Source organism: Delphinus delphis, chromosome 8 (genome assembly GCF_949987515.2).
Source record: "Delphinus delphis chromosome 8, mDelDel1.2, whole genome shotgun sequence".
Lineage (NCBI taxonomy): Eukaryota > Metazoa > Chordata > Mammalia > Artiodactyla > Delphinidae > Delphinus > Delphinus delphis.
In genome coordinates, this window is record NC_082690.1 from 62,720,570 (window position 1) to 62,744,565 (window position 23,996).

The following is a 23,996-nucleotide window of genomic DNA, read 5'->3' on the forward strand; positions in this document are numbered from 1 at the left end:
ATCAATTGAAAATTGGTCAATTGACCAATATCATTTTGCTTTAATCTTTTCTGTTGTAATAGCATATAAGTAAAATTTTAATTCAATCAAGGGTTTTCAAAACTTTTTAAGGGGAGATGTAACCTATTTTGATAAATTTGATTTCCTCTCACCTTGATCCATGTTCTCCAATTTTTTAGATCATCTTCATGTTGTTTTTGTTTTCTGTCTTTTGCTATAGGCACTGAATATTCTTTGCTTTTATCTTCTCTGTTTTGAAAGAAATGTGTTTTTAGTTATTTTAGTTGCAATTTCTAACTTTGTAAAAAAATATTTAGACCTTTATTTCTAGGGTTGTTAAAGTCAAGAAGAAAATGTAATGAATCCATGCTATTTAAGGTCAGAGATGTAGCACGCTTTCTTTTGCTGTCCTTCCCTCATTTGGTAGCCAAATTTAGCAAATAAAAACACAGGGTGCTGTTAAGTTTGAATTTATATGAACAAATAATTTGTTAGTATAAGTTCCATGCAATAATTGGGACATACTTAATACTAAAAAATTATCATTGTATATCTGAAAATCATACCTAACTGGGTGTCCTGGATTTTATCTGATAACCCTACTTTCCCATCCAGACTTTAACATATAATGCTTTTATACTCAACATTTGTATATTAAATATTTTCTTGTACAACTATTTAATAGTTTTGAAGTTTTGTAAACAAATTAACAATTATTCAAGACTTAACTGCATGTTTAACTGATTTTAGTGTTTACCAGTTCTTTTACACTATGACTTCCACATTCTTGAGCTCTCTTTAAGAAAGGTACATACTTGATATGTTTTCTGTTTTCTTATCTAATTTGTTACCTACAAAGGTAAAAGACAATTTAGTTGATAAGATAAACTATGGGCGATAACATTTTTCAGCCTCACAATTCTGAAGGTGTTATTCTGTTGTCTTTTGACAATTATTGTTGCAGAGGTCTTTATCCATTTTCCCTCTTTGGTTTTTTTAGAAAACCAGAATTTTTCCACACCTCCTAGTGTCTGAACCTATGAATAAATGTGGAAAACTGGGAAGGGGAATGGGTGAGAGTGTATTATGGTAACCTCATAGTGCAGCACCCCTGCAACAAAAGGCTGGTTCTTGAGTTTTCTGGGTGACAGAAATAACATCTCTAAGATACCCTATCTTGGATAAGGGTCATACGTTGTTTTCCAAATTTACTGGCCCTTTAGTTAGTTCTTCAACATTTGAGAACTTGTTGTCTACCAGTTTGAGTTTCAAGTTTTATGTGTTTTCATTTTTTTTCCTGTAGCTTCTTAGGGACTTTACAGGTGAGTCAAGATGCTATTTCATTTATAGCTAGCCAATTTCAATTCAAACCAAAATATAAGAAAATGTTTTGAAGTCAGTGAAAATATAAAATTGAACATACAGTATGACTTCATGCACATGAAAATGCACAGGAAAAAAGGCTTAGAATGAAACAGGATGAAAAGTTTTCTTCTTGACTCTTCTATATATTTTATAATGACTATGCATAATATTTATTGTAGAAAAAGAAAATACATTTTAATTTAAAATATCCTCCTAAGGATCTCCTCTTAAAGCAAATGATTTTTAGTAGGAATTAGGGGAAACAGTAAATGTTGCTTGGGATTATTTGGGTTATTTACAGAATTTTCTTCCCAGCAGCATTTACTGGGCTTAAGGTGAAGCTTTGATTAAAGCTGTTATAACTAAATGAACAGAATTATAAGGTTTTTCTTCTGCGATTACTGTGAAGATGTGAATTCTGATCGAACCCCTTATAATACTCATGGCATTTATGAATCTTTTCTCCCATGTGGACTCTTTGATGAATTCGAAGAGCTGAGCTATGGCTGAAACCCTTACCACACTTAGCACATTGATAAGGCTTCTCTCCTGTGTGGACCCTCTGATGAATGTGAAGATTTGAGCTGTGACTAAAGCCCTTTCCACAATCATCACATTTATAGGGTTTTTCTCCTGTGTGGACTCTCTGATGAATGAGAAGATGAGAACGCTGACTGAAGCCCTTCCCACACTGTTCACATTTATAGGGTTTCTCTCCAGTATGTACTCTTTGGTGAGTGTGAAGTTTGGAACTCTTGCTGAAGCCCTTCCCACATTCATGACAAGTATAGGGCTTCTCCCCTGTATGGACCCTCTGATGAATGCGAAGATCTGAGCTGTGACTGAAGTCCTTCCCACAGTCGTCACATTTGTAAGGCTTCTCTCCTGTATGCACCCTCTGATGGATTTGAAGATTTGAGCGCTGGGTAAAGCCCTTACCACAGTCATCACATTTATAGGACTTTTCTCCTGTGTGGACTAACTGATGGATTCGAAGATTTGAACTCTGACTGAAGCCCTTACCACACTCATCACACTTATATGGTTTTTCTCCTGTGTGGACTCTCTGATGAACATGAAGTACTGAACTCCGACTAAAACTCTTACCACACTGATCACACTTAAAAGGCTTCTCTCCTATGTGAAGTCTCTGGTGAATGTGAAGTAATGAATTTCTACCGAGGTCCTTATCACACTGCAGTCTATAGAGTTTCTCTTCTGTGTGGACTCTTTGATGACAGTGAAGACTGGAGATCTGACTGAAGCTCTTACTACACACATTACATATATAAGGTACCTCCCCTGGGTGGACTCTCTGATGAAAGTGAACACCGAAGCTCTGACTAAAATTACTGGCACCTTCATTACATCTGTACGGCTTCTTACCTATGTGGATTCTTGGATGTCTGTATAGGTCTGATCTCTGAGTGAAGCATGCTGTGCTGATGGAGCATGGATACAACTTTTCTCCAAGTTGATTTCTCTTGTGAACACACTGTGAGTTCCAATAATAACTTTCTTTACATTTATTATATCCACAGTATTTCTCTTCCACAGAGCCTTTCAGCAGGTCATTTTGGCATATCTCCCCAATGTACTCTGGAAGGGCTTCCTCTCCTGGGATATAAGAATGCGGACCTATGAGCTTCTGTTCTCTTTCCACAGAGAGATTTTTCCTGGATATGACAACATGGTATCTGCGTCCTTGAAAACCACGTGAATCACTCACATAGATTTCTCTACCATTGTCTTCAGTGTGTTTTGTTTCTAAGGATTGACAAGGTATAAACTTCGTATATTTTAAGTTCCTGGGAATTTTACCTTCAAAAGTCAGTTCATAGTTCCCAAACCCTGGTCCTTGTGTGAAGAGTATTAACCACTCTTGAGAGTGAGAAAGGTGTTGCTGCTTTAGGTCTTTGGAATCTATACCTTGAACCATTTCCACATAGATCTGATTATCATATATCTGAGTGCTGGCATTCCTCCAGCCTTGCCAGCAGGAAAGATGTTCATGTTCAAAATATCTGAATCTTTCTTCTTCGAGTCTGTAGCTCTCTTTACAGTTTCCTAGAAAAATAAGCAGATAACCCAGTGGTAAGATGAAAGCTGTGCTTAAAAATTTCCAAGTATCTCAATCAACAAGCTCCAGAATTACAGGAATATATGTGTGGGTGCAAGTGGGAAAGAAGTGTTATGACTTAGGCTGCTCCATATTTGGGTGTGGAATTCATTTGTTTTTTCATTCATAGATGTATTCATTCATTCAACAAACATATCTTGAGCATCTACTACTTACCAGGTACTGTTAGAAATAAAAGAGAAAGCCTGACTGGTTTAACGGAAATAGTCTTAAAGACTGAGATTTAATTAGATTACTCTATTTGGGACATTATTATAAGAAATAAAATATTGTTTCTATTTTTCTGTTCTAAAATAGTATAGTAGATTGGGGGAAAAAATTCTCTGCTTTATCTACATCTTTGAGTGTTCCCCTTACACAGTGACTCTAGGCTTGGCTATATAATTTGCTTTGGCCACTGGAACAAAAGTGAGACAAGCAGAGATTCGCAAAGTGCTTGTGCATTGGGGCTTGGCCTCTCTTGCTGGTTTTGACAGTCCTGTGATCACCACCATGTAAATGAGCCTGGGCTGGCCTCCTTGAAGAGAGACATATGGTCAATACATGCCTGTTATAACACTGATACTGACCAACTGCTATTCAGGCTGTCCAGCTTCATCTTAGACCATCCAGCCCCAATCAAGTCACTCAATGATAGAAGATCCATCTAACCAACTAGAATCATGAAAAATAACACAGTTTGTTTTAAGTCACTAAGTTTGGGGTAGTTTGTTATACAGCAAAAGCTAACTTACAAATAGAACATGAAGAGAGAACAAATTGAGGATTGCACAAAATTATGGGCAGAAATCTGTGCTTTAAGTGTAATCTAGAAAATAAATAAGAATCACAAATACCTATTAATTACATAGCCAAAATGTTTTGGAAGCTATCTTGCTTTCTTTACCTTCTATTTCTCATGTGATTTAAGAACCATTTTTGAGAATGGTTGTTCTACCTCAATATAGCACCCTAATAACCAAAATACTCAACAAAACTGGTCCCAGCCAGATGGCTTCACAGGTGAATTCTACCAAACATTTAGAGAAGAGCTAACACCTATCCTTCTCAAACTCTTCCAAAATATAGCAGAGGGAGGAACACTCCCAAATTCATTCTACAAGGCCACCATCACCTTGATACCAAAACCAGACAAGGATGTCACAAAAAAAGAAAACTACAGGCCAATATCACTGAGGAACATAGATGCAAAAGTCCTCAACAAAATACTAGCAAACAGAATCCAACAGCACATTAAAAGGACCATACACCATGATCAAGTGGGGTTTATTCCAGGAATGCAAGGATTCTTCAATATATGCAAATCAATCAATATGATAAACCATATTAACAAATTGAAGGAGAAAAACCATATGATCATCTCACTAGATGCAGAGAAAGATTTTGACAAAATTCAACACCCATTTATGATAAAAACCCTGCAGAAAGTAGGCATAGAGGGAACTTTCCTCAACATAATAAAGGCCATATATGACAAACCCACAGCCAGCATCGTTCTCAATGGTGAAAAACTGAAAGCATTTCCACTAAGATCAGGAACGAGACAAGGTTGCCCACTCTCACCACTATTATTCAATATAGTTTTGGAAGTTTTAGCCACAGCAATCATAGAAGAAAAAGAAATAAAAGGAATCCAAATCATAAAAAAAAGAAGAAGTAAAGCTGTCACTGTTTGCAGATGACATGATACTATACATAGAGAATCCTAAAGATGCTACCAGAAAACTACTAGAGCTAATCAATGAATTTGGTAAAGTAGCAGGATACAAAATTAATGCACAGAAATCTCTTGCATTCCTATACACTAATGATGAAAAATCTGAAAGTGAAATCAAGAAAACACTCCCATCTACCAGTGCAACAAAAATAATAAAATATCTAGGAATAAACCTACCTAAGGAGACAAAAGACCCTTATGCAGAAAATTATAAGACACTGATGAAAGAAATTAAAGATGATACAAATAGATGGAGAGATATACCATGTTCTTGGATTGGGCGAGTCAACATTGTGAAAATGAATCTACTACCCAAAGCAATCTACAGATTCAATGCAATCCCTATCAAACTACCACTGGCATTTTTCACAGAACTAGAACAAAAAACTTCACAATTTGTATGGAGTCACAAAAGACCCCGAATAGCCAAAGCAATCTTGAGAATGAAAAATGGAGCTGGAGGAATCAGGCTCCCGGACTTCAGACTATACTACAAAGCTACAGTAATCAAGACAGTATGGTACTGGCACAAAAACAGAAATACAGATCAATGGAACAGGATAGAAAGCCCAGAGATAAACCCATGCACATATGGTCACCTTATCTTTGATAAAGGAGGCAGGAATGTACAGGGGAGAAAGGACAGCCTCTTCAATAAGTGGTGCTGGGAAAACTGGACAGCTACATGTAAAAGTATGAGATTAGATCACTCCCTAACACCATACACAAAAATAAGCTCAAAATGGATTAAAGACCTAAATGTAAGGCCAGAAACTATCAAACTCTTAGAGGAAAACATAGGCAGAACACTCTATGACATAAATCACAGCAAGATCCTTTTTGACCCACCTCTTAGAGAAATGGAAATAAATACAAAAATAAACAAATGGAACCTGATGAAACTTCAAAGCTTTTGCACAGCAAAGGAAACCATAAGACGAAAAGACAACCCTCAGATTGGGAGAAAATATTTGCAAATGAAGCAACTGACAAAGGATTAATCTCCAAAATTTACAAGCAGCTCATGCAGCTCAATAACAAAAAAACAAACAACCCAATCCAAAAATGGGCAGAAGACCTAAACAGACATTTCTCCAAAGAAGATATACAGACTGCCAACAAACACATGAAAGAATGCTCAACATCATTAATCATTAGAGAAATGCAAATCAAAACTACAATGAGATATCATCTCACACCAGTCAGAATGGCCATCATCAAAAAATCTAGAAACAATAAATGCTGGAGAGGGTGTGGAGAAAAGGGAACCCTCCTGCACTGCTAGTGGGAATGTGAATTGATACAGCCACTGTGGAGAACAGTATGGATGTTCCTTAAAAAAATACAAATAGAAGAACTACCATATGACCCAGCAATCCCACTACTGGGCATATACCCTGCGAAAACCATAATTCAAAAAGAGTCATGTACCAAAATGTTCATTGCAGCTCTATTTACGATAGCCCGGAGATGGAGACAACCTAAGTGCCCATCATCAGATGAATGGATAAAGAAGATGTGGCACATATATACAATGGAATATTACTCAGCCATAAAAAGAAACGAAATTGAGCTATTTGTAATGAGATGGATAGACCTAGAGTCTGTCATACAGAGTGAAGTAAGTCAGAAAGAGAAAGACAAATACTGTATGCTAACACATATATATGGAATTTAAGAAAAAAAAATGTCATGAAGAACCTAGGGGTAAGACAAGAATAAAGACACAGACCCACTGGAAAATGGACTTGAGGATATGGGGAGAGGGAAGGGTGAGCTGTGACAAAGCGAGAGAGAGGCATGGACATATATACACTACCAAATGTAAGGTAGATAGCTAGTGGGAAGCAGCCGCATAGCACAGGGATATCAGCTCGGTGCTTTGTGACCACCTGGAGGGGTGGGATAGGGAGGGTGGGAGGGAGGGAGACGCAAGAGAGAAGAGATATGGGAACATATGTATATGTATAACTGATTCACTTTGCTATAAAGCAGAAACTAACACACCGTTGTAAAGCAATTATACCCCAATAAAGATGTTAAAAAAAAAAAACTGGTCCCAGAATAAACTAACCTTATTCCCTAAGAGTCGGGATAATTTACCTACTGACATGACATTTGTGTAGTTCTCCCACATGACCTCTCTGTAGAGCTTTTTTTGAGAAGAATCCAAGAATTTCCACTCCTCCCAAGTAAAATTAACAGTCACATCTTCAAATGTTACTGCCATCTGGTCGAAGATCAGGCTTTCCAGGAAGAAGAAATCTAAGTGAGAAGACGGACAAAGAAAAAGACATTCAGCAGGTTACATAAGTGGTAAACCAAAAAGAAAAAGAAATAACTCCAATAATGAAGAAAAACAAGAAAGGTAAGAGGAGACATAATAAGAGGTCAAGTACTTAAATAATGTATCCAATCATTGAACACCATCACCATCATAAGAAACATTTATATAGCATTTGTCTGCTAACCACTGAGCCAAGTAAGTACTCTTCACATATACTTCAAGTAATCCTCACGGCAATCCTATGTTGTAGATACTATTATTATCCTCATTTTACACATTAGTAATAATGGTTGAAAAAGATTAATTCCCAGGATCATGGACCTGGAGGTACTGCAGCTAGGACCCAGGTCTACATACTCTGGACCAGAACTATTTGCCAACTGTAACAATATTGCTTCATGTTGCTTATATTATTGCTTCATGGTTGATCACTTTAGACTGTTTACTTCCCACTGTGAGATGAGGAATTAGATTACCACCCGTAGCATTAGCACTAATTTTCTGGTTAAATCAATAAGCAGTACTTATATAATTTTGAATATGATTATATACCATTTTTTTGTGGGGGGAATTACCTGTTTAATTTTTATTTAATAAATTTACTGTCCTCAATTTTTTGATTTTTCAGAAGGCTTTATATAATCTATTTTATCAAGTGTCTCATCCCCTCACCCACCCCTTTTATTTTGGAAAAGTCCATCATCCTGCTCCAGTCAGGGCCGGCTCCTCGTTAGTGCTCCATTTCAAGTTCATATGACTCTTCTTCTTTTGTGATTTTACACCATTAATTGGGAGGCACATAACAACATGAGTTCAAATCAAGCCTGTGAATGTTAAGCCTGTGGCCATCGAAGAAAGCAAAGGCGAGAAACAGGCGAGGTTTTCTTCAAAGGAGAATGTCCAAACACGGTTACTAGGAAAGATTCCCAAGAATCATTTGAATCACTGTATGCCTTAAGTCTTTATTACTATCCCTCATAAGTGGCTGGGTGTAGAATTCGAGAGTGAAAAGAATTTTTCTCAAAACTGCTTCACTGTTTATAAGCTTTTAGTGTTGCCAAGACTGATTTAAAGAACAAACAAACTGTAATTCCTTTGTGGGCAACTTTTTCTTTCCTCTCTGGAAATATTTTAGGGTCTTCTTTTGTGGCTGGCCCTCTGCCCCAAATGGTGTATGGATTTGAGCCTCTCCAAAGTTCACAGGGCTCATCAGTTCCTTTCTTGTCTATATTCCCCTGCTGAGTATTCTAGGATGTAACATCTTCAGCCCTATGTGGCTCTTACCACTATGCCTACTGTTGCCATCCAGGATTTTGTTGAAATTTCTCATTTGCTGATGGCTCTTCGGCTTCATCATTGTAAGTTCATAAATTTCTTGGTTTTTTACTATATCTATGCAGTTTTAGAAAGTAGAAGAGATAAATGCATGTATTCTGTCTAAAAATATTTTAGTAGAAAGAATAAATCATAAGTTGGTTATGTGACAAATTCATTTTTCTTTGATGACACATTCTCAATTGTAAAGTTCAATTTAAAATGTTCAGTAAATACTAAGATTTAGGAATTTATTTTAAAAAATATACTAGAGATTAAGAGCCTCATTTTTTTTTTTTTTACTGAAAGTTCATAAAAATTGTAACAATGCTGAAGTAATATAAGTAAAAATTAAGTCTACCCTCCCCAAATAATTTAAGAAATAACCACTATAGTTTTCACTGTGTCCTTACGGACCTTTTTTCATACATACATACCCCACTAATGTTTTCTTCATAACACAGACATGATAATTCTGCAGTCTGCTTTTTTTACATAATATGTAGTATACAACTTCCCGTTTCAGTACATATAGGCCTATGTTATTCGTGGTGATTTTAAAATATGTCCAGAAATTATTTGATACCTTTCCCTTCAAAAGGTGGAGCCTAATTCCCCACCCCTTGAATGTGGCCTGGGTTAGGGACTTACTTCTGATGAACAGGAAAAAAAAGCAGAAGGGGAGGCAATGGTGTGCATCTTTCAAGACTAGCTCATAAGAGGCACTGCAGCTTCCTCCATGCTTTTTTTCTTGGATCAGTCACTCTAGGAGAAGCTACCTAACACACTGTATGAATAGTTAGGCAGCCCTGTAGAAAGGCCCATGTGGTGAGGAACTGAGGCCTTCTGTCCTCAGTAAGAAATGAGGCATCTGCCAACAGCCATGTGAGTGAACCATCTTAGAAGTGGATCCTCCAGCCCCAGTGAAGGCTTCCAATGAACTGTAGTCCTGCTGACAGCTTGACTGCAACCTCGTGTGAAACCCTGAGCCAGAACCACACTGCTATACTGTTCCCAGATTCCTGACCCTTAGAAACTGAGATAATAAATGTTTGTTGTTTTAAGCTGCTACATATAATTTATTATGCAGAAATAGATGGTTGATGTATTGTTGTAAAAGTTGCATAGCATTTCATGTTATGATGTTCCAAAATTTAACTGTTCCCATACTGATGAAGATTATTTCCAGTTTTCTGGCTATCATAATATAGCAGTGAACAACTCTCTTAAATACATCATTGAACACTCGTAATATTTCTAGAAGATACATTTCCAGAATTAGAACCACCAGGCATGTGCATTTCAGTTTACTAAAAAACACTGTAAAACTTTGAAAATATTTTTAAAAATTTGTTAAAAATATTCTCCCCCACTAGAAAGTTAAAAGCGGAATACCTACATTCAAAATTAGTAAGTACAAGTCTATAGAGGAAAAAAATTATAGAAAGCATAAATTAAGATGGCAAGTAAAATTATTAATAGACAAAAGGATACTAAAACAGTTTTAAAATATAGAGGCATATTGCTTAGAAGACACTCCAAACTACTGAATTCTAGAAGATTAAAAATGAAAAGACAGGCTAATCTATAACAGAAAAATATAGACCAAAATAAAGTAGGGGCTCCCCTAGTGGCGCAGTGGTTGGGAGTCCGCCTGCCGATTCAGGGGACGCAGGTTCGTGCCCCGGTCCAGGAAGATCCCACATGCCGCAGAGCGGCTGGGCCCGTGAGCCATGGCCGCAGAGCCTGCGCGTCCGGAGCCTGTTGCTCCGCAACGGGAGAGGCCGCAGCAGTGAGAGGCCCGCGTACCGGAAAATAAATAAATAAATAAATAAAGTAGGTTTTGCAATATTAATATTACATAAGGTAAAATCAAAGGAAAAAGTATTACCCTAGATTAACAGAGTAATTTTATGAGAAATGAAATTATTGCTCTTGGTGTACCACCCACCAGAATTAAGATTTTGTCAGAATTGCTCCAAGACTATATATCAGAGGGTGGGGGGTGAGAGAAGATGGGGACCATATGATAGCAAAAATAACAGTAATTATAGTAAATGTGAATAGCTTAATCTCACAGATTAAAAGACACAGATTTGTAGGTTAAGAAAATGAGATTCAACATGTGGTTTAGAAGAGACACACTAAAAAGAAAAAAAACATGGGAATAAAAGGATGGAACAACATATTCCACACAAATACGAACCAAAAGAAAGCTGTAATGACAAACTTAACTTCAGCTGAGATAAAATTTACGGCAAAAAGTTTGTAACTATGTGTGGTGATGGATGTTAACTAGACATATTGTGGTGATCATTTTACAATATCTACAAATATAGAATCATGTTGTATACCTGAAACTAATGTCAGTTATATCCCAATAAAAAATTTATGGCAAAAATATAAGGGACAAAAACACAGTTTTTTTTCTGTATTAATAAATAGTAAGACCAAAAAATATCCATTATAATTAAACTGCACCCACAAATAAAATTTCAAAATGTATTAAGTAACAACTATCGTAAGTTCAAGGAGATATAATATATACACCATTGATTGTAATTATAGATATTAATACACTCCTCTCAGAAAATGATAGATCAAGTAAAACCAAAGAACTCAACAATATAAAGACTAAACAGTACAATTAATACTCGAGTTATTTTTTCTGTGTTGAATTCTATACTCCCAAAACACTAAATACACATTATTTTCATGAACCCACAATACTGTTACAAGATTGACCATGTATTGGTCTATAAAAGGAATCTCAATAAATTCCAAATTATCAACATAATGCAGAATACATTCTCTAGATACAAGGTAATAAAATTAGGAACTATTAACAATGGAATTTAAAAATCCACACTTCTGGAACCCAAGTAACATATTAAATAGCCCTTAAATTTAAAAGGAAAATATAATGATAATTAAGAAAATTTGAATTGAATAATAATAATTACACATCAAAATTTTCAAGACCCAGATAAGTAAGTACTAAAAGGAAATAAGAATGGCTACATATAATCAACCTAAGCATTCAACTCAGAAACTCAGAAAACAAAAACCCTCCCCCTCTAAAAAAAAAGAGCAAACTTCAAAAAAGAAGGATAAAGCTGAAAGCCAAAGGGGCAATAAACAAATAGATGATGTGGAAATGCATAAGGCCAAAAGATGCTCTTGAAAATTTAATGTCAAAAAAAAAATTTAATAAGTCAGATCTCTGCAAGTCTAATTTTTTTTGAAAAGATGATTATAAACAAAATACTGGACAAAATGAGGAAATAACCACAGACATAAGACTTAAAATAATACAAAAGCATTATGAACTATATGCAAATACACTTGAACATCTATATAAAAGGACAAATTCCTAGTACACAATGCCAATATAAAATGCCAAAATAGATTTTAAGAGTAATATAAAATTACATACCAGTAGGTATTAAAGGAAACTGAAATGGCAGCCAAGATTCTTTCTCCCTCCCCCAAAATCAAAGGTCCAAAGAGTTTTACAGTTGAGTTCTCGCAAATGTTCAATTAACAGTTAATTACTATTATAATCAAATTGTTTTAGAAAATAGAAAGTGAAAATTACTAGCTCATTATATGGCCAGTGTAATATTGATTACAAGACCTGATAAGAACAATACAAAAGAAAACTATAGGCCCATTTTTAAGTTTGATAGATATGTAAAAAATCCTAAATAGATATTAGCTAACTGAATTCAGATATGTATGAAAAAATGATAAAGCATAATTTATAACAGGAATGGAGGACAGTTCAACATGAGAAAATTAATCAACATAATTCACTATACTAATAGACCACAGAAGAAAACCACAATTATCTCAACTGATGCAGAAAAATTGTGTGATAAAGATCATAATGTTCACCGCCTATAAAGGTCTTACAAAAACTTTTAGCCAACTAGAAATAAAAAGAAACTACCTAAATAGGTAAAGGTTATATACTGATACTAAGAATCTACATCAAACATTAAGCTTAATGGAGAAATTTTATACGTATTTCCTTTACGATGGTAACAAGATAAGAATGCCCACCATCACCACTGCTTTCAAAATAGTACTAAGGGTTCTGACAAATACTATAAGAAAAGAAAAAGAAATAAGAAGCTAAGGATTAGAAGAAAAAACATAAAACGTCATTATTTGCATATGTTATGGCAATCTACCTAGAAAAACAAGAGTATGTGGATAAACCATAAACTGATAAAAAGCTCAGCAAAATTACCAGACACAATAAAGCAAAAACATCACGGTGTCAGCAATCAACTACCAGAAAACAAGATATTCACAACAGCAAAGAAACCCAAAAAAACAACTATCTTATAAAAAGGTAGTTTTATCTTTGAAGACAACTTTCAAATTCCAATAAAGTAGAAAAAAGATTATCTGAATAAAGGGAGAAGCATGCCTCCATGTTCTTGGATGAGATGACTCAAATTCAATATACCTCCAGTCGAATTTCTAGCTGGATTTTTTGAGGAACGATATACTTTTTTTCCCTAAAATTTATAGGAAGGGAAAAGAAGTCCATAAAGACTTAAGTAAACCAAGCAAGAAGACTTGTTCTACTAGATACTGACATACCACCAAACTACAGTAGTAAAATCAGAACAAATAGACCAGTAGAACAGAATTGAGGACTCAGAGCCTAAGCAATGTACTTGTTTATATATGAAAACTTATTAACAATAAAGATGGCATTAAAAATCAAAGAAGAATGGATTATTTACACTAGATGGTGGTGTGAAACCGATTAACTTTATGAGAAAAAATAAAGCTGGATTCCAATTTGATATCATATACAATGGGACACTAGATGGATTAAACACTTAAATGTTAAAGGGAAAGTTATAGAGTTAGTAAAAGAATATGTTAGGATTGAAAAACATTTACCATTGTTAAATGAATCCAAGGGCCAGTTCTTTTATAGCCCTGACTAGCTATAAAAGAAAAGAAAAAGGGGTTGGCACAAAGAGAAAAAAGTTAGAAATGAGATTAGTGAAAAAGCAACAGATAAAAATTTAATTGAACATTAGGTGGGCACTTTCCACCATTCTTTAGAACATAAATCTGAATGGAAAATGTATTTTTTCCTAGAAAACCATTTGATATAGCCCCAAGAAAAGGGAAAAATTCTGAACAGATCAGATATTTTGAAAGAAACTGGTCATCAAAGAAATATGGCCTTCACAATAACAACCCAAAAGTTTCCTTAAATGAATTCTTTCAGATTTGCAAAGAACAAATAATGTGATTCTATTAAACTATTCCAAGGCATATAAAAGAGTTATCAAAAATTTTAAGAAACTCAGGAAAACACTGAGACAGCAAAATCAGAAAACTACAGATCTATATTACTAATGAATATTGACATAAACTTCAGAAATAAAGTAAAACATAAGGCCAATAAAATGCAGCAACACCTGTGTTTATAATCTACTGCCACACAACTAGTTACTTCAAACCTGAGTGGCTTAAAACAATAATTATTATCTTTCATGGTTTCTCTGGGTCAGAAATTCACGGGTAGCTTGGCTGGGCAGTTCTGGTTTGGACCTCTCCTGAGAGTGATGTTGAGCTGTCAGCTAGTGCTGTATAAAACTATACATATAAATAAAAAGAAGATTCACTTTATACAAATTTAAGTCATATAAACAAAGAAGTCCTTAAAAGTAAAAGGCAAATGATAACCTAAAGAAATATTTACAGCATATAACAAATGGCTTCCATATTTTACATACTGAGTACATTCTATCAAGTGGAAACAAAAAATTCAGTAGGAAAAAGGTAATTTGAGTCAATTTATCAAAGAAGTAATGCAAATGACCAATAAATATATGTTGAAAGTGGTCAATCTCCACTTTATTTATCTCCCTGATTATCCTTTCATATTATGTCAATATTCATATTGACATAATACAATCAACAGTAACACAATCATAGTAGGGGACTTTAACACCACACTTTCACCAATGGACAGATCATCCAAAATGAAAATAAATAAGGAAACACAAGCTTTAAATGATACATTAAACAAGATGGACTTAATTGATATTTATAGGACATTCCATCCAAAAACAAGAGAATACACATTCTTCTCAAGTGCTCACGGAACATTCTCCAGGACAGATAATATCTTGGGTCACAAATCAAGCCTTGGTAAATTTAAGGAAATTGAAATTGTATCAAGTATCTTTTCCGACCACAACACTATGAGACTAGATATCAATTACAGGAAAAAACCTGTAAGAAATACAAACACATGGAGGCTAAACAACACACTACTTAATAACCAAGAGATCACTTAAGAAATCAAAAGGGAAATCAAAAAATACCTAGAAACAAATGACAATGAAAACACAATGACCCAAAATCTATGGGATGCAGCAAAAGCAGTTCTAAGAGGGAAGTTTATAGCTATACAAGCCTACCTTAAGAAACAAGAAACATCTCAAATAAACAATGTAATCTTACACCTAAAGCAATTAGAGAAAGAAGAACAAAAAACCCCCAAAGTTAGCAGAAGAAAAGAAATCATAAAGATCAGATCAGAAATAAATGAAAAAGAAATGAAGGAAACGATAGCAAAGATCAATAAAACTAAAAGCTGGTTCTTTGAGAAGATAAACAAAATTAATAAACCATTAGCCAGACTTATCAAGAAGAAGAGGGAGAAGACTCATAAATAGAATTAGAAATGAAAAAAGAGAAGTAACAACTGACATTGCAGAAATAGAAAGGATCATGAGAGATTACTACAAGCAACTATATGCCAATAAAATGGAAACCTGGAAGAAATGGACAAATTCTTAGAAATGCACAACCTTCCAAGACTGAACCAGGAAGAAATAGAAAATATGACCAGACCAATCACAAGCACTGAAATTGAAACTGTGATTAAAAATCTTCCAACAAAAAAAAGCCGAGGACCAGATGGCTTCACAGGCGAATTCTATCAAACATTTAGAGAAGAGCTAACACCTATCCTTCTCAAACTCTTCCAAAATATAGCAGAGGGAAGAACACTCCCAAACTCATTCTACGAGGCCACCATCACTCTGATACCAAAACCAGAGAAAGATGTCACAAAGAAAGAAAAATACAGGCCAATATCACTGAGGAACATAGATGCAAAAGTCCTCAACAAAATACTAGCAAACAGAATCCAACAGCACATTAAAAGGCTCATACACTATGATCAAGTGGGGTTTACCCCAGGAATGCAAGGATTCTTCAATATACGCAAATCAATCAACGTGATACACCATATTAACAAATTGAAGGAGAAAAGCCATATGATCATCTCAATAGATGCAGAGAAAGATTTTGACAAAATTCAACACCCATTTATGATAAAAACCCTGCAGAAAGTAGGCATAGAGGGAACTTTCCTCAACATAATAAAGGCCATATATGACAAACCCACAGCCAGCATCGTTCTCAATGGTGAAAAACTGAAACCATTTCCACTAAGATCAGGAACGAGACAAGGCTGCCCACTCTCACCACTATTATTCAACATAGTTTTGGAAGTTTTAGCCACAGCAATCATAGAAGAAAAAGAAATAAAAGGAATCCAAATCACAAAAGAAGAAGTAAAGCTGTCACTGTTTGCAGATGACATGATACTATACATAGAGAATCCTAAAGATGCTACCAGAAAACTACTAGAGCTAATCAATGAATTTGGTAAAGTAGCAGGATACAAAATTGATGCACAGAAATCTCTTGCATTCCTACACACTAATGAAAAATCTGAAAGTGAAATTAAGAAAACACTCCCATTTACCACTGCAACAAAAATAATAAAATATCTAGGAATAAACCTACTTAAGGAGACAAAAGACCTGTATGCAGAAAATTATAAGACACTGATGAAAGAAATTAAAGATGATACAGATAGAAGGAGAGATATACCATGTTCTTGGATTGGAAGAATCAACACTGTGAAAATGACTCTACTACCCAAAATCTACAGATTCAATGCAATCCCTATCAAACTACCAATGGCATTTTTCACAGAACTAGAACAAAAAACTTCACAATTTGTATGGAGTCACAAAAGACCCCGAATAGCCAAAGCAATCTTGAGAAAGAAAAACGGAGCTGGAGGAATCAGGCTCCTGGACTTCAGACTATACTACAAAGCTACAGTAATCAAGACAGTATGGTACTGGCACAGAAACAGAAATACAGATCAATGGAACAGGATAGAAAGCCCAGAGATAAACCCACGCACATATGGTCACCTTATCTTTGATAAAGGAAGCAAGAATATACAGTGGAGAAAAGATAGTCTCTTCAATAAGTGGTGCTGGGAAAACTGGACAGAATGAAATTAGAATGAAATTAGAACACTCCCTAATACCATACACAAAAATAAACTCAAAATGGATTAAAGACATAAATGTAAGGCCAGACACCATCAAACTCTTAGAGGAAAACATAGGCAGAACACTCTGTGACATAAATCACAGCAAGATCCTTTTTGACCCACCTCCTAGAGAAATGGAAATAAAACCAAAAATAAACAAATGGGACCTAATGAAACTTAAAAGCTTTTGCACAGCAAAGGAAACCATAAACAAGACGAAAAGACAACCCTCAGAATGGGAGAAAATATTTGCAAATGAAGCAACTGACAAAGGATTAATCTCCAAAACATACAAGAAACTCATGCAGCTCAATATCAAAAAAAAGGGCTTCCCTGGTGGTGCAGTGGTTAAGAATTCGTCTGTCAATGCAGGAGACACGGGTTCGAGCCCTGGTCTGGGAAGATGCCACATGTCGCAGAGCAACTAAGCCTGTGTGCCACAACTACTGAGCCTGCGCTCTAGAGCCCGTGAGCCACAATTACTGAAGCCCAGGCGCCTAGAGCCCGTGCTGCACAAGAAGAGAAGCCACCACCATGAGAAGCCCACGCACCGCAACGAAGAGTAGCCCCGGCTCACCGCAACTAGAGGAAGCCCAGGCGCAGCAACGAAGACCTAGCACGGCCAAAAGTAAACAAATTTAAAAAATTAAAAAAAAAAAACAAAACCCAATCCAAAAATCGGCAGAAGACCTAAATAGACATTTCTCCAAAGAAGATATACAGATTGCCAACAGACACATGAAAGAATGCTCAACATCATTAATCATTAGAGAAATGCAAATCAAAACTACAATGAGATATCATCTCACACAGGTCAGAACGGCCATCAGCAAAAAATCTACAAACAATAAATGCTGGAGAGGGTGTGGAGAAAAGGGAACCCTCTTGCACTGTCATTGGGAATGTAAATTGATACAGCCACTATGGAGAACAGTATGGAGGTTCCTTAAAAAACTAAAAATAGAACTACCATATGACCCAGCAATCCCACTACTGGGCATATACCCTGAGAAAATCATAATTCAAAAAGAGTCATATACCAAAATATTCATTGCAGCTCTATTTACAATAGTCAGGACATGGAAGCAACCTAAGTGTCCAGAATGGATAAAGAAGATGTGGCATATATATACAATGGAATATTACTCAGCCATAAAAAGGACGAAACTGAGTTATTTGTAGTGATGTGGATGGACCTAGAGACTGTCATACAGAGTGAAGTAAGTCAGAAAGAGAAAAAGAAATACCGTATGCTAACATATATATGGAATCTAAAAACAAAGAAAAGAAAATGGTCAGAAGAACCTAGGGGCAAGACTGGAATAAATATGCAGACGTACTAGAGAATGGACTTGAAGATACGGGGAGGGGGAAGGGTAAGCTGGGACAAAGAGAGTGGCATGGACATATATACACTACCAAACGTAAAATAGATAGCTAGTGGGAAGCAGCCGCATAGCACAGGGAGATCAGCTCAGTGCTTTGTGACCACCTACAGGGGCGGGATAGGGAGGGTGGGGTGGAGGGAGATGCAAGAGGGAAGAGATATGGGGACATATGTATATGTATAACTGATTCACTTTGTTGTAAAGCAGAAACTGATACACCATTGTAAAGCAATTATACTCTAATAAAGATGTTAAAAAAATACTCATGCTATCCAAACATGCTTGGAAAAATGTCCATATGTTAAATGAAAAAATTAAACATATAACAGCCATTCATACATTCAATAAATATTCATTGAGTGCTCACTATATGCCAGGCATAGTTCTATATACTAGGAACATTCCCTGCCCTCATGGAGCCTATCTGTAATGATTCAAATTTTTTTATATATACTCATCTCTTTATATATGTATCTTAAATTTATGTTTGCATATTTGTACATATGTGTATATATGCATACATACTAGTATTTGTACGGATTAGTGAGTATGTATGTATATTAAGTATTAAATAAAAGGCTCTAAGTATTGATAAATACATCAAAATGTCAATAATGGCTGTCTCTGGTTGATGTGCCGTGGACTCTGAGTGGTACACAAGAATAAGTAACCAGTTAAACATTAATAACCCTCCAGAGTATGGCCTTACCTTACACATTCATACTTATGTCTCTACTGCAACTAGCCCGGTTTCCTTATTTGTCCCCTTATATTCTGCCTGAGACTAAATGATGGTCTTCCTTTCTGGAATGATATCTTCCAATTCATAGTAATTATTCAACTCTGAGTTCCTGTTCCTGTCTTTTACTTAAAAGTGCCACTCATTCCAGCACCGTTTAATGTATGATAACTTTAGAAATTCTTATTAACCTCATGTGGTTTGTTTCCCCAAGGTTAAGGAAAGACATTTTTGTATTTATTCATCTTGGGTCATCAAAAACAGTATGAATTATATAGTAGGCTTGAATGCCTGGCTGACTGAATGAGTAATTGCTGGGAAAAGACACTGGGCAGGAGGTAGGGGCTTGCTGCATAGGAGGCTTGAAAGCTTCCCAGGCAAAGAGGAATATGTTCTATTCAGTCTGGTCCATCCATCCCCGTGGCCACCTCCACTACTCCCGCTATCCATGGAGAAGCCGGGGGCATTTTATACATGAGAAAAGACAATCCGACTCACCTGGGATCAGACTGTGAGGGAAATAGTGACCATCCCTTCCTCCTCTGTGCTCCTTTTTGGGGGAAGCGTGGAGTGTTGAGAAGGCTGAGCTGAGGGAGAAGAAAGGAGGAATGAACGACTGGGCATGACTTGAAATTCCCAAACTCACTACAATCCCCTCGTGCTAACTGAGTGTTAACCCCCAAATCTCCCAGACAGAGGTCAGAACGAGCCCAAGAACATTTCTGTTCCCTTTCAAGCACCCGAAAGGAGAGCTGTACCAACGGGCACTCAGGACCTTATTTCTGACCATCTAAGAAAAGTACAATTCTAGTTTGGGCATGAAAACAGAATTTGATCTCACAGTTTAGTCCCTCCAGGAATGAAGATGCTTTCTATGTAATTTAACCTCTCTGAGCCTCAAAAATTTCCTAGTTTATTATTAACATGTACAATTTTTTAAAAAGATTGGAAAAACAGCAGCACACTTAAACAGTTCTTTCTAAAAGTATATTTTAAAAATTTTGTTCAATCAGTTAAGTAGAAAGGTAAATTCCATCACCCTCTCCTACTTCTTACAACATAAATACTGGATTTACTATTAGATCAGAGTACAGATTCTTAGCAAAAGATCCCAGATCTAGGGCCCCCAGGACATGATCATAGTCTCAACTCTATCACCAACCACTTGCAGAACTTCGAAAAAGACCAAACTTCTAGACCTCGTAGGGCCTCACTTTCCTCACCTGTAAAATGGGGGCATGAGTCTTTGCCACCCTGGTCCTCCGTTGCTGATTACAGGTCCCTGGGGAAAATGATAAACAGTTAAGAGCCCTCTTTCCCTAGAGAGAAAAATGCTTCACGGTGTCCCAGGAGCAGGGCAGGTTTGGGCTCCCCGTACGCACCAAGGGCCGCCAGAGTTTGTACATCTGAAGCTCCGGATTCAGACGTACAAACGGTTCTCGCGGAGCTGGATCCCGGCGGCATCGGCTGCTGTAGCGGAAACACGCGCGGCCTCCGTTCCGCATCCAGGCCTCCGTTCCCCATCCAGACCTCCGCCCCAGCACCTCCCGGCCCCGAGCACCCCGGCCCCAGGACCCAAGCTGCCTCTGCCTCCTCTCTCCTTCCCCTTCTTCAGTTTAAACGTGGGGAGGGCGGCTGTGAAGAACCCACCTACACTGGTGTCCGAGATTTCTAAGCCGCAGCGGCTTCTCGGCCCCCGGCCCTCCCTCTTCTGCCTCTCTACCTGCCACAGCTCTCCCCGCCCTTGTCCGCTTCTGGCTCGGTGCTCCCGAGAGTCCGCGTCACTTACGGAGCCTCTGGAGAGGGATGGGGACCGGCCCAAATACACCGTCTAAATAAACAATGGCCGCAGCCCTGCTTGACCAAAACCGAAGCCCCAGGCCTCGGAGTAGACACTCGGAGCGTTCCCATGGAGACGGGAGGAGGCGGGGCAGGAAAGGAAAACGCCGGAGGACGTGTCTCCTGATTGGCCAGAAAGAACGAGGTGCGACCTGGCCTTAAAGCGTCAGCGTTCTGGGGTGAGAGGACCGTGTACTATGGCCCTCTGAACCGAGGATCGGGCTGAGCACCCCAAGATACTAACGTTAATGGGACGGTTCTAGGTGTTTTTAGGGCCCCTGGGAAGGGGAGTCAGGGCGGGGATTCGGGGAAACAGTCACCCTGGGGGGCGAGGGGTGGTAACGCCTGCTGTCTCGCGCACTCGGCGGAATGGGCAACCCACTAGCTCTGGCTGTAGCGTCGTCTCTAAATTCGAGTCTCACAGCCGCGAAGAGGGCTTTTCAAATTTCGTTTTATGGGGGCCCGCTTCTCTCCTGCTAACTCGCTGGTCGGGTGGGGCTTTCCTCCCTGATCTCTTCCTGCCAAGACCTAGGCTTCTCTGCTACCATCATTTTCTCTCACCTGGATTATTGTAATAGACTATTAACTGGTCCCTTGCTTCTTCTATTGCTACTCCAATCCCCTTCATGAGGATCCTGGATGATCAAAACATAATTGTGATTATTCATTTGCTCAAAACCCTTTCTTGGCTCCCTAGCTTATTCCTAAGTGAAAGCCAAAGTTCTCACAGTGACCTATATGGCCCTACATATAGAGCCATACTTTTCTCATCTAATTCCCTACCTCTCTGACTCCATATTTCATTTTTCTGCTCCCTTTTGCCGTATTAGCCATTCTGGCCTAATTGTTGTTCTTTCAACTTGTCATGTTTGTTTCCACATCAGTCCCTTCTTACATTCATGAGGTGTGGATGGACTCATCCACTGTTCTAGGTGCTGGGGATACACAGTGAACTAAATGGATAAAAATCTTTATCCACTATGGAGCCATTCTATTTGGTGGAGTGAAGTGGGATGGGGAGAGAGCATCAATAGCCAACGCACAAAATTATTTGTTGGGTGAGGAATTCAAGATGCAAAAAACAGAAAAATATAATTCAAATTGTGTAACTCAGTGTGTGTGTGTATGTGTTTGTGTATGTTATTGTGAGTATAATTATACAAGCATGGAGAAAAAATGCAAAAGGATACATTCCAGATAGTTGATGTTCTTCATGTGGTTCATTTATTGGGAGAGATCACTGTGAGTAAAGATAGGAAGAAAATTGAGGGCCTATAAGTCTCTCAGACTCTTAGTAAAAAAGGAATTTCATGACTTTTACGTGCTTGTGGGAGATAAGGGAAATCACAAGCTTTCTTATTTGACAAACCTCCAAGCATTTTACCTTCTAGTAACACAGAGATGTCATTCGTAATATTATTATCAGAAGAACAAGGACTACAATCACTCAGAATTCATGTTAGATGTTAAAGGTTATTTTCACAAGGCATTGCAATACTTTCAAAAGCCCAGGTATCTTATAGGAGTACTTCATACAACTAACACTTTCAAGTGCAATATAAGGAGAAATACAACAAGATGGTAGCATTATGAATATCTATGCAGATCTCCTTATTGCACAGCAAAACAAGATGGATATTCTATTACTGATTTCCACTTTTCACCTTGTTAGATTAGTTTTATGAAGAAGAATGGTGTCTCTCCTTCCAGTTGCAAGGGCTTGTGGAGACATCTATAAATTTTTTCAGAAATGCCTTTTCCCTAGTAGTTGTTAATTAATAAGACTTGCATTTCAATTTTATTATTTAGCTTTTCAAGGAAAAAAGGCATGGTGCTTGCTTCAGCAGCTCATATACTAAGGAAAAAAGGAAAGAAGGCATGGAAAATTAAATTTTACCAAAAGTAATAGAGAAAAGGCAAAACAATTTTTTTTAATAATGATGCAATAAAGGGCAAACATGTTCTTCACGGGGCTTTTTTTAGTGGGAGAGCTAAGTCAAAAAGAAACAAAAAAGATTGCACTAAAATGCATGATATAAAACGTAAGCATTCACATAAAATCAAATATTGTCAGATATATGTAAATAAAATAAAAATGTCTAATTCATTTTTACTAAGGTACAGTTCTGGGACACTCAGTTTGTAAAACTTCATTTCTTTAACAGTCTCCTCAGTTTTTAATTTTTTCCTGAAATAAATGTGTTCTATTTCATGGTTTTTTATGAGCATGTTAGAAATGGTTTCAGAAGCAAAACCTCTAACATTCATAGCTTCTCTTAAGATGTATGGACTTGTGAATAAAATATTTAGCACATTACCTGAAGAGCTATTATATAACCAATCCATATAGTAGGCTGGAGCCAAACCAAGAGCGTGTACCTTGTTTTCTCTCACCCTCACATTGTTGGTTATCCTTTTGAGTTAGTTTTTAAATGAATCTTTACAATCTAAGGCTCTGATTTCTGGGTGATTGAGGTTGTTGGGTCCATCTTGCCAACTAGCAGGCCTGCTCCCTTAGTATCTGCTGCCTAGAGTGGACATTTACTTGATGACAATGAATGCTGACTCCTACTTTGCCAATAAGGTTTAAAGCTCTCCGTGAAGATTCCAGCTGGAGAAGTGTTACCTTAAATGAGGCTATGGACAACTCCACAATCTCCCAAATCTTGCTATGTCAAGAGGAAAAAAAAAGGGGGGGGGTCTTTAGAATGGGTAATCCCCATCCTAAGAGGACACACATTTGCCCATTTAATCTGAGGTCTCTCATCTGAGAGTTAGACGATTCTAATTGCTGAAGCTGCTG

At 37.1% G+C, this 23,996-nt stretch overlaps 1 protein-coding gene across 1 annotated transcript; it reads right to left on the reverse strand.

The window, feature by feature from the left end:
• Positions 1 to 1,129: 1,129 nt before the first annotated feature.
• ZNF214 (zinc finger protein 214) lies at positions 1,130 to 20,808 on the reverse strand. The gene is made up of 5 exons (XM_060018433.1): positions 20,737 to 20,808; positions 20,578 to 20,636; positions 19,853 to 19,941; positions 7,326 to 7,487; positions 1,130 to 3,432 (listed from the first exon to the last, which is right to left on the reverse strand). The coding sequence occupies exons 1-5, from the start codon at positions 20,758 to 20,760 to the stop codon at positions 1,742 to 1,744; spliced, it is 2,025 nt and encodes a 674-aa protein (XP_059874416.1). The 5' UTR covers positions 20,761 to 20,808; the 3' UTR covers positions 1,130 to 1,741.
• Positions 20,809 to 23,996: the final 3,188 nt, after the last annotated feature.